General features: G+C 59.1%; 2 protein-coding genes across 2 annotated transcripts; one reads left to right on the forward strand and one right to left on the reverse strand.

Annotated features, from left to right (window-relative positions):
• Positions 1-294: 294 nt before the first annotated feature.
• Positions 295-8,356, reverse strand: PLD3 (phospholipase D family member 3). Its single transcript, XM_066569958.1, has 11 exons — positions 8,293-8,356; positions 7,133-7,171; positions 6,549-6,587; positions 6,319-6,443; positions 5,737-5,914; positions 4,742-4,862; positions 4,517-4,644; positions 3,409-3,609; positions 2,478-2,783; positions 1,625-1,724; positions 295-515 (listed from the first exon to the last, which is right to left on the reverse strand). The coding sequence occupies exons 2-11, from the start codon at positions 7,157-7,159 to the stop codon at positions 325-327; spliced, it is 1,416 nt and encodes a 471-aa protein (XP_066426055.1). The 5' UTR covers positions 7,160-7,171; positions 8,293-8,356; the 3' UTR covers positions 295-324.
• Positions 8,350-15,229, forward strand: CUNH19orf47 (chromosome unknown C19orf47 homolog). Its single transcript, XM_066569960.1, has 8 exons — positions 8,350-8,420; positions 9,188-9,235; positions 10,320-10,407; positions 11,224-11,338; positions 11,434-11,695; positions 12,066-12,206; positions 12,734-12,804; positions 13,407-15,229. The coding sequence occupies exons 2-8, from the start codon at positions 9,232-9,234 to the stop codon at positions 13,680-13,682; spliced, it is 957 nt and encodes a 318-aa protein (XP_066426057.1). The 5' UTR covers positions 8,350-8,420; positions 9,188-9,231; the 3' UTR covers positions 13,683-15,229.
• The last annotated feature ends 70 nt before the right edge of the window (positions 15,230-15,299 follow it).

Below are 15,299 nucleotides of genomic sequence, written 5' to 3' on the forward strand. Positions count from 1 at the left end.
GGGAGTCTAGGGAGCAATCTGGGGGTCCAGGAAAGGGGTTTGGGGTCCAGGAAGGGTTTAGGGGTCCAGGGAGATGTTTGGGGGTCCAGGAAGGGGTTTGGGGGTCCAGGGATGGGATTTGGGGGTCCAGGAAGGGGTTTGGGGGTCCAGGGATGGGATTTGGGGGTCCAGGAATGTGTTTGGGGGTCCAAGGAGGGGTTTGGGGCTCCAGGGAAGGGTTTGAGGATCCAACAATCGCACACCGCGCCACCGCCACCTCCACCGAACCCATTTCTTTTATTTTTGCCCCCCAAACCCGGCGCCCCCCGCGGGGTCCCCCCGGCGCTACCGGGGCCCGCAGCGGCCGGCCCAGCTCCGGGTGTCGCCGATGTCGACGCTGTAGCGGGAGCTCCAATCGCGCTCGAACACGGCCCGGAGCCGCTCCCGGAACGTCCCCGCGCCCGGCCCGGGCTGCGCCACCACCAGCGCCGAGCCCGCCGTGCGCTCGAAGTAATCCCCGGACCAGTTGGACGTGCCTGGGGGGGAAACGGGGCAGGGGGGGACGCGCTGCAAAGCCAGCTCAAAACGCGTCAAAACGCCCCAAAACACCCCCAAAACGCACCCAAATGCACCAAAATACCACAAAACCCCCCCCCAAAGTACCACAAAACCACCCCAAAGTGCCTCAAAACAACCCAAAATGCTCCTGAGTAGCCAAAACCACCCCAAAAGACGACAAAACTCCCCCAAATATCCCAAAACATCCCAAAACAGCCCTACACGCACCAAACCACTCCCAAAATGCCCCTAAGTACCCAAAACCACCCAAAAATGACACCAAAACGCTGCCAAACACCTCCAAAATGCCCCCAAACACCCCAACACGCCCTATAACACCCCAAATCACCCCCAAATACCCCCAAACTCCCCAAAATGCACCGAAATACCCCCAAAGGCCCTAAACCACCCCAAAACACCTCCAAAACGCCCCCAAACATCCCAAAACTCCCCCACACGCCCTCTAACACCCCCAAACACGCCCGAAGTGCCCCCGAAACAGCCCAAAACAGCACAAATCGCCCCCAAAACACCCTACAACACCCCAAAATGCCCCAAATCCCACCCCAAATCACCCCAAAGCGCCCCAAACGCCCCAAATCAGCCCAAAGTGCCCCAAACATCCCACATCACCCCAAAACACCCTATAACACCCCCAAAGCATCCCCAAACGCCCCCAAATCACCCCCCAAATCAGCCCAAAGCACCCCAAATGCCCCAAATCAGCCCAAATCACCCCAAAGCGTCCCCAAACACCCCAAATCACACCCCAAACCAGCCCAAAGCGCCCCAAACGCCCCCAAACACCCCAAATCAGCCCAGAGCGCCCCAAACGCCCCCAAACGCCCCAAATCACACCCCAAACCAGCCCAAAGCGCCCCAAACGCCCCCAAACACCCCAAATCAGCCCAAACGCCCCCAAACACCCCAAATCAGCCCAGAGCGCCCCAAACGCCCTAAATCACACCCCCAATCAGCCCAAAGCGCCCCAAATGCCCCAAATCAGCCCAAATCACCCCAAAGCATCCCCAAACACCCCAAATCACCCCCCAAACCAGCCCAGAGCGCCCCCCACGCCCGCGCTGACCCACGTAGGCGGCCTTGTCGGTCACCATGTACTTGGTGTGGCTGACGCGGGCGAAGGGGATGCGGCTCTGAGCCGTGCTGGACGGCACCAGGAACAGGCGCTGCCGTGGGGACAGGGATGTCACACCCCTACAAGGGACTGTCACCTCCCCGAGGGACTGTCACCTCCCCGAGGGACTGTCACACCCCTACAAGGGACTGTCACCTCCCCGAGGGACTGTCACCCACCCTGAGGGACTGGCACACCCCTACAAAGGACTGTCACCTCTGGGGGGATTGTCACCTCCCCACAAAGGACTGTCACACCCCTACAAGGGACTGTCACCTCCCCGAGGGACTGTCACCCACCCCGAGGGACTGTCACCCACCCTGAGGGACTGTCACACCCCTACAAGGGACTGTCACCCACCCCGAGGGACTGTCACACCCCTACAAGGGACTGTCACCTCCCCGAGGGACTGTCACCCACCCTGAGGGACTGGCACACCCCTACAAGGGACTGTCACCACCCCCAGGGGACTGTCACCCACCCGGAGGGGATTGTCACCCCTCTGAGGGACTGCCACCCTCTGCCCAAAGGGGACTATCACCACCCACCCTTGAGGGGATTGTCACCCCTCAGAGGGGATTGGCACACCTCGAAAGGACTCCCCCAAAAAGGACTGTCACCTGCCAAGGGACTGTCACACCCCTGAGGGCACTGTCACCTCCTCAGGGGACTGTCACCCCCCTGATGTCATTGCCATCCCCCCCCAATGTCACTCCCCTCCCCGATGTCACCCCCCGATGTCACCCCCTGATGTCACCCCCCCCCGTTGTCACCCGCCCGTTGTCACCCGCCCGTTGCCACGCACCACCTGGACGCCGTAGCGGGTTCCGTTGTCGGCCAGGGCGGCCAGGGAGCGCAGGAAGGGGAACATGGCGGCCTGGCTGTGGGGCCAGCAGCCGGCCAGCAGCCGCAGCGCGGCCCCGCGCTCCACCACGGCGCGCCGCAGCCGCTCGTCGATGGCCGGCCAGAAGCGCCGCGGCCGCGAGAACTCCGTGCCGACCACGTAGCTCATCACCGCCACGTCCACGAAGGACTCGGCGCCGTCGATCACCGACAGGAGAGCGTCCAGGTCCGGGGTGCGGCCGGCGGCGCACAGAGGGGGCGGGGAGCTCTGCGGGGAGGGGGCAACGCGGGGGGTGGGACCTTGGTGTGGTGACCCCCGGTATGGTGACCCCTGGTGTGGTGACCCCTGGTGTGGTGACCCCCAGTGTGGTGACATCAGCGTGGTGACCCCCAGCATGGTGACCCCTGGTATGGTGACTCCCAGCGTGGTGACATCAGGGTGGTGACTCCCAGTATGGTGACCCCCTGGTGTGGTGACCCCTGGTGTGGTGACATCAGGGTGGTGACCCCCAGTATGGTGACCCCCGGTATGGTGACCCACAGTGGGTGTGACCCATGGTGGGTGTGACCCATGGTGGGTGTGACCCCGGTGTGGTGACATCAGGGTGGGTTTGACCCCAGCATGGTGACCCCCAGTGTGGTGACCCATGGTGGGTTTGACCCACGGTGGGTTTGACCCATGGTGTGGTGACCCTGGTGTGGTGACCCCCAGCATGGTGACCCTGGTTTGGTGACATCAGGGTGGGTTTGGCCCCATTGTGGTGACCCACAGTGGGTGTGACCCCAGTGTGGTGACCCTCATGTACGGTGACCCCCATGTATGGTGACCCCATCGTGGTGACCCCATCGTGGTGACCCCGGTGTGGTGACCCCAGCGCCGGTGCGGCACCTACCGAGAAGAAGACGGCGGCCTCCGTGCCGTTGAGCGTCATCTCCAGCGGGGTCTCCAGGTTGATGGAGGTGGAGAAGCTGTCCGGCCACGGCGCCGGGATGGACGCGTCGGGGACGCCCAGTGACCAGTAGGCCTCGAAGATTTTGCTCAAATCTTTGGCCAAGCAGCTGCAGTTGTAGATGGCGGCTCCGAGCTCCTTCACCTGCGGCGCGTGGGACGGCGTCGTTGTCCCTCCCCGATGGACGGGGTTGGGATGGCCCCGGTGATGGGGGTGGGGGTGCCCATGCCGTTGGGTTGAGCGCCAACTGGTGGCTTTGGAACCGTCCGTGTTGGGTTTGGGTCAAGCTCGTTGGGTTTGGGATCATCTGTGTTGGGTTTGGCACCATCCATTGGGTTTGGCACCATCTGTGTTGGGTTTGGGGTCAAGCTCATTGGGTTTGGCACCGTCCATTGAGTTTGGCACCATCTGTGTTGGGTTTGGGTCCATCTGTGTTGGGTTTGGCACCATCCATTGGGTTTGGCACCGTCCATGTTGGGTTTGGGTCAAGTCATTGGGTTTGGGGTCATCTGTGTTGGGTTTGGCACCATCCATTGAGTTTTGGTCAAGCTCATTGGGTTTGGGGTCAACCCCATTGGGTTCCACACCAACCCCACCGGGTTTGGCACCGTCCATTGGTTTGGGGTCAACCCCATTGGGTTCCACACCAACCCCATTGGGTTTGGCACCATCCATTGGGTTCCAAACTGACCCCATTGGGTTTGGCACCATCCACGTTGGGTTTGGCACCATCCACTGGGTTCCAAACTGACCCCATTGGGTTTGGCACCATCCATTGGGTTCCAAACTGACCCCATTGGGTTTGGCACCATCCATTGGGTTCCAAACTGACCCCATTGGGTTTGGCACCATCCATTGGGTTCCAAACTGACCCCATTGGGTTTGGCACCATCCACGTTGGGTTTGGCACCATCCATTGGGTTCCAAACTGACCCCATTGGGTTTGGCACCATCCATGCTGGGTTTGGCACCATCCATTGGGTTTGGCACCATCCATGCTGGGTTCGGCACCAATCCCACCGGGTTTGTCCCCACCCCCGTCACAACCCACCTGCGTCAGGGCCCTCCAGTCCATGTTGGCGCTGCCGATGTAGAGATGGGCGCCGTCCACCAGCCAGAACTTGGTGTGCAGCACGCCGCCCGTCAGGCGCGGCAGGTCCACGGCGCGCACGGCCGCACCTGCGGCGCCGGCACCGCCGTCACCCACCCGAACCTGGACCCCCCCCTGGATCCCACCGGGACCCCCAAATTCGGGGGCGGCCCCGTCCCCGCTCACCGCTGCGCTCCAGGGCTCGGAGATCGTCCAGGGGCGCGGAGGGCGAGGGCGCGCTGACCGCAACGCGCACGGCCACGCCACGGGCCGGCAGCCGCTGCAGCGCCGCCAGGAGCCGCTCACCCTGAGGGCAGGGGAAAATGGGGACAAATCAGGGGAAAATGGGAAAATGGGGAAATCGCGGGCCGGCAGCCGCTGCAGCGCCGCCAGGAGCCGCTCACCCTGAGGGCAGGGGAAAATGGGGACAAATCAGGGGAAAATGGGAAAAATGGGGAAATGGGGAAAATGGGGGAAAATGCGGGGGAAAATGGGGAAATCGCGGGCTGGCAGCCGCTGCAGCGCCGCCAGGAGCCGCTCACCCTGAGGGCAGGGGAAAATGGGGACAAATCAGGGGAAAATGGGAAAAATGGGGAAATGGGGAAAATGGGGGGGAAAATGGGGAAATGGGGGAAAATGGGGAAATTGGGGGGAAAAATGGGGAAATCGTGGTCCGGCAGCCGCTGCAGCGCCGCCAGGAGCTGCTCACCCTGAGGGCGGGAAAATGGGGACAAATCGGGGGAAATTGGGAAAAAAAACAGGGAGAAATGGGGGGAAAATGGGGGGAAATGGGAGGAAAAAAACAAGGAAAAATGGGTAAAAATGGGCAAAAAAAAACAGGTGAAAAAATGGACAAAACTGGGGGGAAATGGGCAAAAATGAGCAAAAATAAAATGGGAAAAAATGGACAAAATTGGGGAAAAAGGGGCAAAAATCAGGCAAAAGCCAGGTAAAAAACAGGCAAAACCAAGCAAAAAAAGGAGCAAAAATGGACAAAAACATGGGAAAAAGTAGGCAAAAAAGGGGCAAAAATGGACATAAAAAGGGAAAAAATGGGTAAAAAATAGGCAAAAAAAAGCGTAAAAATGGGTAAAACAGGAGCAAAAAATAGGGGAAAAAATGGGGGAAAAAACAGGAAAAAAGGGCAAAAAATGCTAGGGAGGTCAGAACGGGCAGCAGACCTGCTCCGCGCTGGGCTCGTGCGTCCGTGTGTCGGCGTTGGTCAGTGTCCAGTAGAAGGAGGCGATGTCCACGCTGCGGGTGGCCCTGGCCAGCAGCTCCTGCCAGGCCTCGAAGGTGGAGGGGCCGGGCACGGTGCCCACGGCCAGGCCCTCGGGGATGCTCTCCACCAGCACGATCCTGCCCAATTTGGGGGGGGTTTGGGGGGTCCTGGGGGGTTTTTGGGGGGGTCCTGGGGGGTTTTGGGGGGATTCTAGGTTTTTTTTGGGCGGTCCTAGGGGGTTTTTGGGGGTCCTGGGGGGGTTTTAGGGGTTTTTTTTTGGGGGTCCTGGGGGGTTTTGGGGGGATTCTGGGGTTTTTTTTGGGCGGTCCTAGAGGGTTTTGAGGGGTCCTGGGGGGGGATTTGAGGGGTCCTGGGAAGTTTTTTGTGGGGTCCTGGGGGAGTTTTGGGGGCTCCAGGGGGGTTTTGTGGGGTCCAGGGGGGTTTTGAGGGGTCCTGGGGGGGGATTTGAGGGGTCCTGGGGAGTTTTTTGGGGTGTCCTGGGGGGTTTTTGGGGTCCCCTCACCCCCACACCCAGCCTTACCTGCAGGTGTCCCCACAGGTGACGTCGGCGTCGCCGCCATGGGCGCGCAGGTGGAGGAGGAGGAGGAGGAAGGTGAGGAGGAAGAGGACGGAGAGGAGGACGAAGAGTGCGGCGCCGTGGGGGCGCTGGGGTTTGGGGGGGGACAGACACCCCGAAATTGGGGGGTTTTTGGTTAATTTTGGGGGTTTTGTCCCATCCACGATGCAGGGAAGGGCTTGGGCAGGGGGTACCTTGGGGGGCGGCGTCTCACGAGGCTCCAGAGGCTCCAGCTGGGGGGGAACGACCCCAAATTTGGGGGGTGGAGACCCCAAATTTGGGGGGGAGGGGGTTGAAGCACACCCTGAAATTCCCAGGATCCCCCAAAATTCCCAAGATCCCCCAAAATTCCCAGGATCCCCCACCCCCATTCTCAGGGGTTCCTGTGGGAGTTTGGGGTTGGGGGAGCCCCAAAATTTGGGGAGTTGGGGGCTCTGTGATCCCAAATTAAGAGATTTGGGACCCCCAGATTTGGGTTTTGGGGCAGGGAATTGACCCCATTTGGATTTTGGGGTGTCCCAGGATCCCCAAATTTGGGGGTTAGGGCAGGGAATCCACCCGGTTTGGGTTTTGGGGTGATCTGAGACCCCCAAATTCAGGGTTTTTGGGGTGTCCCCCGCCCAGTTTGGGGTTTGGGGCAGGGAATCCTCCCAGTTTGGATTTTGGGGTGTCCCGGGACCCTCAAATTTGGGGTTTGGGGCAGAGAATCCGCCCCATGTGGATTTTGGGGTGTCCCAGGAGTCCCAAATTCAGATTTTTGGGGTGTCCCCAGCCCTACCTGCTTGTAGGCTCCGTTCAGCCCCATCCCGACACGAGGCTGGAACAGGAAAATCCGGATTTACCCCCTGGGGGAATTTGGGGTTTCTGGGGTGCAGGGGCAGGGGAGGGACCCCAAAAATCCCCTGGGGGGTTCAGAGGGGACCCCAAAGAATTCCCGGGATCCAAACGCTGGGAGGGGACAGGAAGGGACCTCCCCCACCCCAAAATTGGGGCTGGGCCCCCTCGGGGCAGGGTGGGGTCCCCAAATTTGGGGCAGAGCCAGGACGGGTTCAGGGATGTTTGGGGCCACTTTTGGGGTCAGTTTTGGGTGCATTTGGGGCCGTTTTAGGGCTGTTTGGGGACACATTTAGGGCTCATCTGGGGACACATTCAGGGCCATTTTAGGGCTGTTTGGGGGCAAATTTAGGGTCAGTTTGGGGACACATTTAGGGCCAGTTAGGGTCTGGTTTTGGAGCCTCTTTGGGACAAATTTAGGAGCAGTTTAGAATCACGTTCAGGGCTGTTCTGGGGACACATTTTGGGACATATTTGGGACCAATTTGGGGACACATTTAGGGTCCATTTGGGGACACATTCAGGACACATTTAGGGCTGGGTTCAGGCTGGGTTTAGGGCAGGTTTTGAGGCATTTTTGGGGCAGTTTTGGGACAGCTTTGGGGCTGTTTTGAGGCAGTTTTTGGGCAGATTTTGGGGCGGTTTTGAGGCAGTTTCGGGACAGTTTTTGGGGCGGGTTCGTGGCAGTTTTGGGGCAGTTTTGGAGCAGATTTTCGGACAGTTTCAGGACAGTTTTTGGGGCGGTTTTTGGGGCAGTTTTGGAGCAATTTTTGGGACAGCTTTGGGGCAGGTTTTGAGGCAGTTTGGGGTCCGTTCTGGGGCAGTTTCATCGCAGTTTTGGGGCATATTTTGGAGAGGTTTCGTGGCAGTTTTGGGGCGGCTATGAGGCAGTTTTGGGGCGATTTGGGACAGTTTCGGGACAGTTTTTGGGGCGGTTTAGGGCAGATTTCGGGACAGGTTTTGGGGCGTTTCGCGGCAGTTTCGGGGCGGTTTCTGGGCAGTTTTTGGGGCGTTTCGCGGCAGTTTCGGGGCGGTTTCTGGGCAGTTTTTGGGGCGTTTCGCGGTCGCTCCCCCCCCGTCCCCCCCTCTGTCTCCCCTTGGTACCGTCCAGCGCCGCCCTCACGCTCCGTCCGCTGGGGGGCGCCCTCCTCGGCCCGGCCCCTCCCCCTCCGGCGGCGCCTGACGTCACTTCCGGCGCGTCCCGTGGGGGCCCCGGGATGGGGCGAGGGGAGGTGAGGGGGGAATGGGGGGGGCTGGGGGCTCTGAGGGAAAATGGGGAGGGGTCTGAGGGGAAAAGGAGATTGAGGAAGGGTCTGAGGGGGTCCGAGGGGTGAGGGCGGAGCGTGAGGGGAAAGAGAAAATAAGGAGGAGTCTGAGGGGAAAGGGAGATTGAGGAGGGGTCTGAGGGAAAATGGGGAGGGGCGTGTGAGGGGAAAGGGAAATTGAGGAGGGGTCTGAGGGAAAATGGGGGATCTGTGGGGTGAGGGGGGTCTGAGGGGAAAGGGAAAATGAGGAGGGGTCTGAGGGGAAAAGGAAATTGAGGAAGGGTCTGAGGGGGTCCGAGGGGTGAGGGTGGAGCGTGAGGGGAAGGAGAAAATAAGGAGGAGTCTGAGGGGAAATGGGGAGGGGGGTGTGAGGGAAAAGGGAAGTTGAGAAGGGGTCGGGGGGTCAGGGGGATCTGTGGGGTGAGGGGGGTCGGAGGGGAAAGGGAAATTGAGGAGGGGTCTGAGGGAAAATGGGGGATCTGTGGGGTGAGAGGGGTCTGAGGGGAAAGGGAAAATGGGGAGGGGTCTGAGGGGTTTGGGGGGTCTGGGGGCGTTCGGGGGGATCAGGAGGAGGGAAAGGGGGGGGTCTGAGGCGAAAGAGACATTGAGGAAGGGTCTGGGGGGTTTGGGGGGATCTGAGGGGTCAGGAGAGGTTTTTGGGGGTCTCTGGGTGGGGGGGATGTGGGGCAGCCCCTCAAAAAACCCCCCCTGACCTCTCTCCTCACCCCCCCCAGATCGCTCCTGCCTGATCCGGCTCTGCCAAATCCAGCTCAGCACCATGGGTGAGGGATGGACCCAAAAAACCCCAAAAATTCCCCCAAACACCCCCAAAATTCCCTGTGAAACATCCCAAAATTCCCCCCCATCCCCGCTAAAGACCCGAAAATTCACCATAACCACCCCAAAAATTCTAAAATTTTCTGTAAAACACCCCATAATTTAAAAAAAATAAATTCAAAATTCTCCGTCAAACAACCCCAAAATCCCCCAAATTCCTTAAAAAACCTCCCAAAAATCCCTTTCAAAATCTCCTGACGAGGGCTGGACCCCCAAAATCCCCAAAATCCCCTCCCAAACCCCTCCCCTGCCCCCCCCATTCCTGTTAATCCAGGGACAGCTGGGAACGCCTGGAATGACCCTGGAGTCACCCTGGGCTGCCCCTCCCCCTCCTGGTCCCATTCCCCTCCCCCAATCCAAATTTTTCACCCCAAATTCCCTTTCCTCCCCCTAAATCCCTTTTTTGCCCCCAAATCCCATCTTCTCCCCTAAAATCAAATTTTTCCCCTGCCCAAATCCCATTTTCCCAATCCCCCAATCACATTTTCCCCCTAAAATCCCCAAATCCCATTTTCCCAATCCCCCAATCACATTTTCCCTACTTTCCCCCATTTCCCCCCTTTTCCCCCATTTTTTTTCGAATTTCTCTCCATTTTTTGCCATCTTTTTCCCATTTCCCCCTATTTTTTCCCAATTTTCCCCATTTTTACCGATCTTTTCCTCATTTATCTCAATTTTTCTCTTGTTTTCCCCCTTTTCACCTACTTTTTTCCTATTTTTCTCATTTTTCCCATTTCCCTCCCTGTTTTTCCACGTTTTCCTTTTTTTCCTCTTTTTTTTTCTCATTTTCCCCCATTTCCCCCCATTTTCCCCCATTTTCCCAATTCTTCCCTATTTCCTCCCCTCATTTATCCCCATTTTCTCTTTTTTTTCCACATCTTTCCCCATTTTCTCATATTTTTCCTGTTTTTTTCCCATTTTTCTCTTTTTTTCCCATTTTCCCCCTGTTTTTTCTCATTTTCCCATTTTTCCCCATTTTTCCCATTTTTTCTCATTTTTTTCCCGTATTTTCCCCCCATTTTTCCGCAGCCACCTCGGAGTGGCTCCGTTTCTTTGAGGACGCCGGGATCCCCCCGGGCCCTGCCCTGGGCTACGCCGTGGCCTTCGTGGACAACAGGTGGGGAAGAGAGACCCCAAAATGGGGAGAGAGACCCCCAAAAATGGGGAGAGAGACCCCCAAAAATGGGGAGAGAGACCCCCAAAAATGGGGGGGGAGAGACCCAAAAATGGGGAGAGAGAGATCCCAAAAATGGGGAGGAGAGACCCCGAAAAATGGGGAGAGAGATCCCCAAAAATGGAGAGGAGAGACCCCCAAAAATGGGGGGGGAGAGACCCAAAAATGGGGAGAGAGAGATCCCAAAAATGGGGAGGAGAGACCCCCAAAAATGGGGAGAGAGACCCCCAAAAATGGAGAGGAGAGACCCCCAAAAATGGGGAGAGAGACCCCCAAAAATGGGGGGAGAGAGACCCAAAAATGGGGGGAGAGAGACCCAAAAATGGAGAGGAGAGACCCCCAGAAATGGGGGGGAGAGACCCCCAAAAGTGGGGAGAGAGAGATCCCAAAAATGGGGGGGAGAGACCCCCAAAAATTGAGAGGAGAGACCCCCAAAAATGGGGATAGAGACCCCAAAAATGGGGAGAGAGATCCCCAAAAATGGGGAGAGAGACCCCTGGGAGAGACCCCCAAAAATGAAGGAGAGACCCCCGAGAATGGGGGGGAGAGACCCCCAAAAATGAAGGAGGGACCCCCAAAAATGGGGAGAGAGACCCCAAAAATGGGGGGGAGAGCCCAAAAATGGGGGGGAGAGCCCCCCAGGAATGGGGGGTGGATCCCGGGGCAATGTGGGTACGTTTCAGTGGATCCGGGCAGGAGGGAGGGGATCTCTGCAGCGGATCCCAGCGGATCCCAGTGGATCCCGTCCCCCCCCCCCAGGATCCACAAGAACATGCTGCTGGACCTGACCAAGGAGCTGATGAAGGAGCTGGGCATCACCGTGGTGGGCGACGTCATCGCCATCCTGCGCCACGCCAAGGTGGTCCACAGGCAGGTACGGGATCCGCTGGGACCCGCTGGGATCCGCTGGGACCCGCTGGGACCCGCTGGGACCCCCCAAACCTTCCCGTCGTTGTGGATCCCCCGCAGGAAATGTGCCGGGCGGCCTCGGAGTCGCTGCAGCCCGAGGCTGTGGGGGGATCCCGGCGGGATCAGCGGGATCAGCCCTGGGATCACCAGCGGGAACAGGGCCGGGATCAGCAGCGGGATCAGGGCCGGGATCAGGGCCGGGATCCGTGCGGGGCCGCGGGCAGGATGATCACCAAGAGCCTGAGCCGCGATCCCGGCCCGCCCCGCGCCCCCCGGAACCCGCCCGGCACCGGGATCTCCGTCACCGTCCCCAACGGCGCCGGTAAGGACCCCAAATGGGGCTTTTCCCTCCCAAAATAGCCGGGGATCCCTCAGGGATCTACTGTGGGGCTGGAGAGCCTGGGGGAGGGCAGGGAGATGGGGATCGAGTGATCCAGAGGGGCTGGGATTGATCCAAAGGGATCAGGGCAGAGCTGGGATCGATCCAGAGGGGCTGGGATTGATCCAAAGGGATCAGGGCAGAGCTGGGATTGATCCAGAGTGATCAGGGTGGAGCTGGGATCACTCCAGAGGGGCTGGAGAGCCCTGGCATCACCGCAGCCCAGTCAGGAAGGAGCAGATCCCCCCGGATCCCCCTGCATCCATCGCAGTGGATCCCCGCTCCCCGGATCCCTTTTCCCCCCTCCCCGCAGGCGGATCCGGCTCCGAGGCGCCGTCGGCGCTGCCCAAGCGGCGCCGGGTGACGGCCGAGGCCGAGGGCAAGTACGTGATCCAGCTGCCCAAGGGCACCACGGCCCGCAGCCGCCACATCCTGCGCCTGCAGGCGGCCCGAGGTGCGTGCGCGGCGGATCCCGGCGGATCCCGGCGGATCCCGGGGTTTGTGCTCCTGGATTTCCCCTCCTGGGTCCCGGGGCGTCCCCGGTGGATCCCAAATTTCCCCTTTTGGATCCTGAATTTCCCCTCCTGGATCCCCCAGCTTCCTTTCCTGGATCCTGAATTTTCCTTCCTGGATCCCAAAGTGCCCCTCTTGAATCCTGGGGCTCCCTGGTGGATCCCAAATTTTCCTTCCTGGATCCCAAATTTTCCTTCCTGGATCCCCAAAATTCCCCCTCCTGGATCCTCAATTTCTCCTCCTGGATCCTGAGTTTCTCCTCTTGGATCCTGGGGCTCCTTGGTGGATCCTGGGTTTCCCTGGTGGATCCCGAATTTCCTCTCCTCAATCCCAAAATTCCCCTCCCAAACCCCCAGTTTCCCCTCCCAGATCCCAAGTTTCCCTTCCCGGATCCCAAATCCCCCCCATTTTTCCCCCCAGAATCCCCAATTTTCCCCAAATCCCTGAATTTTCCCCCAAACCCTGCAGGTCTGGGCCGGCCCTCGGTGTTCGAGCGCCTCGGGGCCGAGGCCAAAGCGGCCGCAGCCGCCGGAGCCAAGGTGAGGGGGGGATCCCAGGGGATCCCGAGGGATCTGGGGGGGGATCCAGGGTGGGGGTGGGGATCAGGGGGGTGGGATCTGGTGTGGGGGAGGGGCTGGATCCATCTGGGATCTGACGGTGAAATACGGGAGAGCAGGAGAGGGGGCTGGGATCCTGGCGGGGGGGAGGATCCAGTGGGGAAGGATCGAGGGAAGGGAAGGATCCAGTGGGGAAAAGGATCCAGAGAGGGAGAGATCCAGGGAAAGGAAGGATCCAGGGAGGGAAGGATCCAGGATCCAGAGGGGCCAAGATCGAGGGGAAAAAGGATCCAAAATCCATGGATCAGGATCCAGGGGAGGTGAGAACCAGGGGGAGAAGGATCTGCAATCTAAGGATCAGGATCCAGGGGAGGCGGGATCCATGGAGGGGGGGATCCAGGGGATCCAAGGCAGGCGGGATCCAGGGGGGAGGATCCAGGGGTGCTGCAGGATCCATGGGGGAGGATCCAGGGGATCCAGGGGTGCTGCAGGATCCATGGAGGGAGGGATCCAGGGGATCCAGGGGTGCTGCAGGAGCCGGGATCCGCTGGGATCTGCCATTTGCGCTCCTGTCTCTCCCTCAGCCCTCGGGGGTGTTCAGCCGCCTGGGCGCCGCCCCGGAGGGCCCCGACCCCGCCACGGCCGCGGCCGATGCCGGCGCGGGGGATCCGGCGGATCCCGAGGCGCTGCCCTACGCCGGCGTGCTGAAGAAGCGCCGGGAATGTTCCGGAACGGCGGCGACGGCGGCGCAGGACGGGGCCGTGTCCAGCTCGGGGGGCGCCTGGGGCTGCGGCCAGGTCAGCAGCTCCTCCTGCGGCCCCCGCAGCGTCTTCCGCAGGCTGGGCCGCAAACCCGACTGAGGGATCCGCCCCCGGATCCGCCCTGGGATCCGCCCTGGGATCCGCCCTGGGATCCGCCCCGGGATCCAGCCAGGATTGGTGGGAATCTGCTGGGACTGACAGCGAGAACGGGGATCCTGGGAATGGAGATCCTGCTGGGACTGATCCTGCTGGATCCACTGGGATCTCACCCCGGGATCTGCTGGGGCTGTCAATGAGAACGGGGATCCCGGGGATCCTGCTGGGACTGATCCTGGGGATCCTGGGAGTGGGGATCCCGCTGGATCCACTGGGATCCCTCTGGAATCAGCGGGAATCTGCTGGGACTGACAGCAGGAATGGAGATCCCTGGGATCGTGGGGATCCTGCTGGATCCACCCGGGATCTGCTGGGACTGACAATAGGAACGGGGATCCCGGGGATTTGGGATCCTGCTGGATCCACTGGGATCCCCCTGGGAATCCACAGGAATCTGCTGGGACTGACAGCAGGAACGAGGATCCTGGGAGTGGGGATCCTGTAGGAATGGGGATCCCAGGGATCCCCGGAGTGAGAATCCTGCTGGGATTGATCCTGAGGGATCCCTCGGGAATCAAGGGGAGATCCTGCTGGGAATCCCTGGTTGATCCCTTGGGAATCCTGCCGGAAAAGGGGGGGCCCCCCAGGAATCCCTCCCCGATCCCTTGGCCAAGGGTGGATCCCGTGGGAATCCCATTGGAAAACCCCAGTGGATCCCGGCTGCAGATCCCGAGGCCAAACCAGCACCAAAATCTCCTTTTTTCCCCCCAATTTTCCCTTTCCCAGATCTTTTTTTTGGGGGGGATTTGGGGGTTCAGACAAAATTCCATCCAGAGGTGGATTTTTAATCCCGTTTTTCCTGGATTTTATTCCCGTTTTTCCTCAGTTTTTATTCCCATTTTCCTGGGATTTTATTCCCATTTTCCCGGGTTTTTACCCCCCAAAAACATTTTTCTCCAAAAGAATTTTACTCCAGAAATGATCCCTCGGGGGGATTTTAGCAGCAACTTCCAAAAAAAACTCCAAATTTTTCCCAAAAAAACCTCAAATCCTTCCCAAACCCCACAACTGGTGCTCAAAACATCCCAAAATTGCCTTAAATTGTGGATTTTGCCTCCAGCGCCCCCAGGGCTTCCCAGAACCCCCAAAATTCCTCATTTCCCCCAAATTCCTTCCTCTTTCTGGCCAGAAACCCCCCAAATTTGCTTTTTTCCCCCAAAATGAGTTTGGGGCAGGGAATTCCGAGGTGGGGGAGGTTTTTAATCAGGAAAAAAATGAAATTTGGGACTTTTTCCCCTGCACTTTTTGGCTTTTTCCCCAAATCTGGGATTTTTTCCCCTGCACTTTTTGGTTTTTCCCCAAATTTGGGATTTTTTCTTTCTTCACTTTGTGTTTTTCCCCCGAATTTGGGATTTTTTTCCCCCCAAATTCCAGGGCCAGGATTTTCACTGCGCTTCGGGTGAATTCTCGCGGTTTTTCCGCTTCTCGCGGGAGCTTTTTTTGGCAATAAACGAGTGGAAAAAGTGTTAATAAACGCTAATTTATGCAGATTTATGTAAATGAGCTTTAATTAACGCCGGGGGAGAGCCCCGCCCCTTCCGTCCGCCCCTCTACGTAACC

The sequence above is a fragment of the Molothrus aeneus genome, unplaced genomic scaffold, assembly GCF_037042795.1.
Source record: "Molothrus aeneus isolate 106 unplaced genomic scaffold, BPBGC_Maene_1.0 scaffold_128, whole genome shotgun sequence".
In the NCBI taxonomy this organism is placed as follows: Eukaryota; Metazoa; Chordata; class Aves; order Passeriformes; family Icteridae; genus Molothrus; species Molothrus aeneus.

Excerpts from the sequence above, each read along its gene's own strand:
- PLD3 (XM_066569958.1), bottom strand. The coding sequence starts at position 7,159 with ATGGGGCTGAACGGAGCCTACAAGCAG. Across the intron at positions 6,588-7,132 it reads TGAACGGAGCCTACAAGCAG|CTGGAGCCTCTGGAGCCTCG; the intron begins GTAGGGCTGGGG and ends GTTCCCCCCCAG. Across the intron at positions 2,784-3,408 it reads AGGCCGCCGTCTTCTTCTCG|AGCTCCCCGCCCCCTCTGTG; the intron begins GTAGGTGCCGCA and ends CCCTCCCCGCAG.
- CUNH19orf47 (XM_066569960.1), top strand. Across the intron at positions 11,339-11,433 it reads CCAAGGTGGTCCACAGGCAG|GAAATGTGCCGGGCGGCCTC; the intron begins GTACGGGATCCG and ends GATCCCCCGCAG. Across the intron at positions 11,696-12,065 it reads CACCGTCCCCAACGGCGCCG|GCGGATCCGGCTCCGAGGCG; the intron begins GTAAGGACCCCA and ends CCCTCCCCGCAG.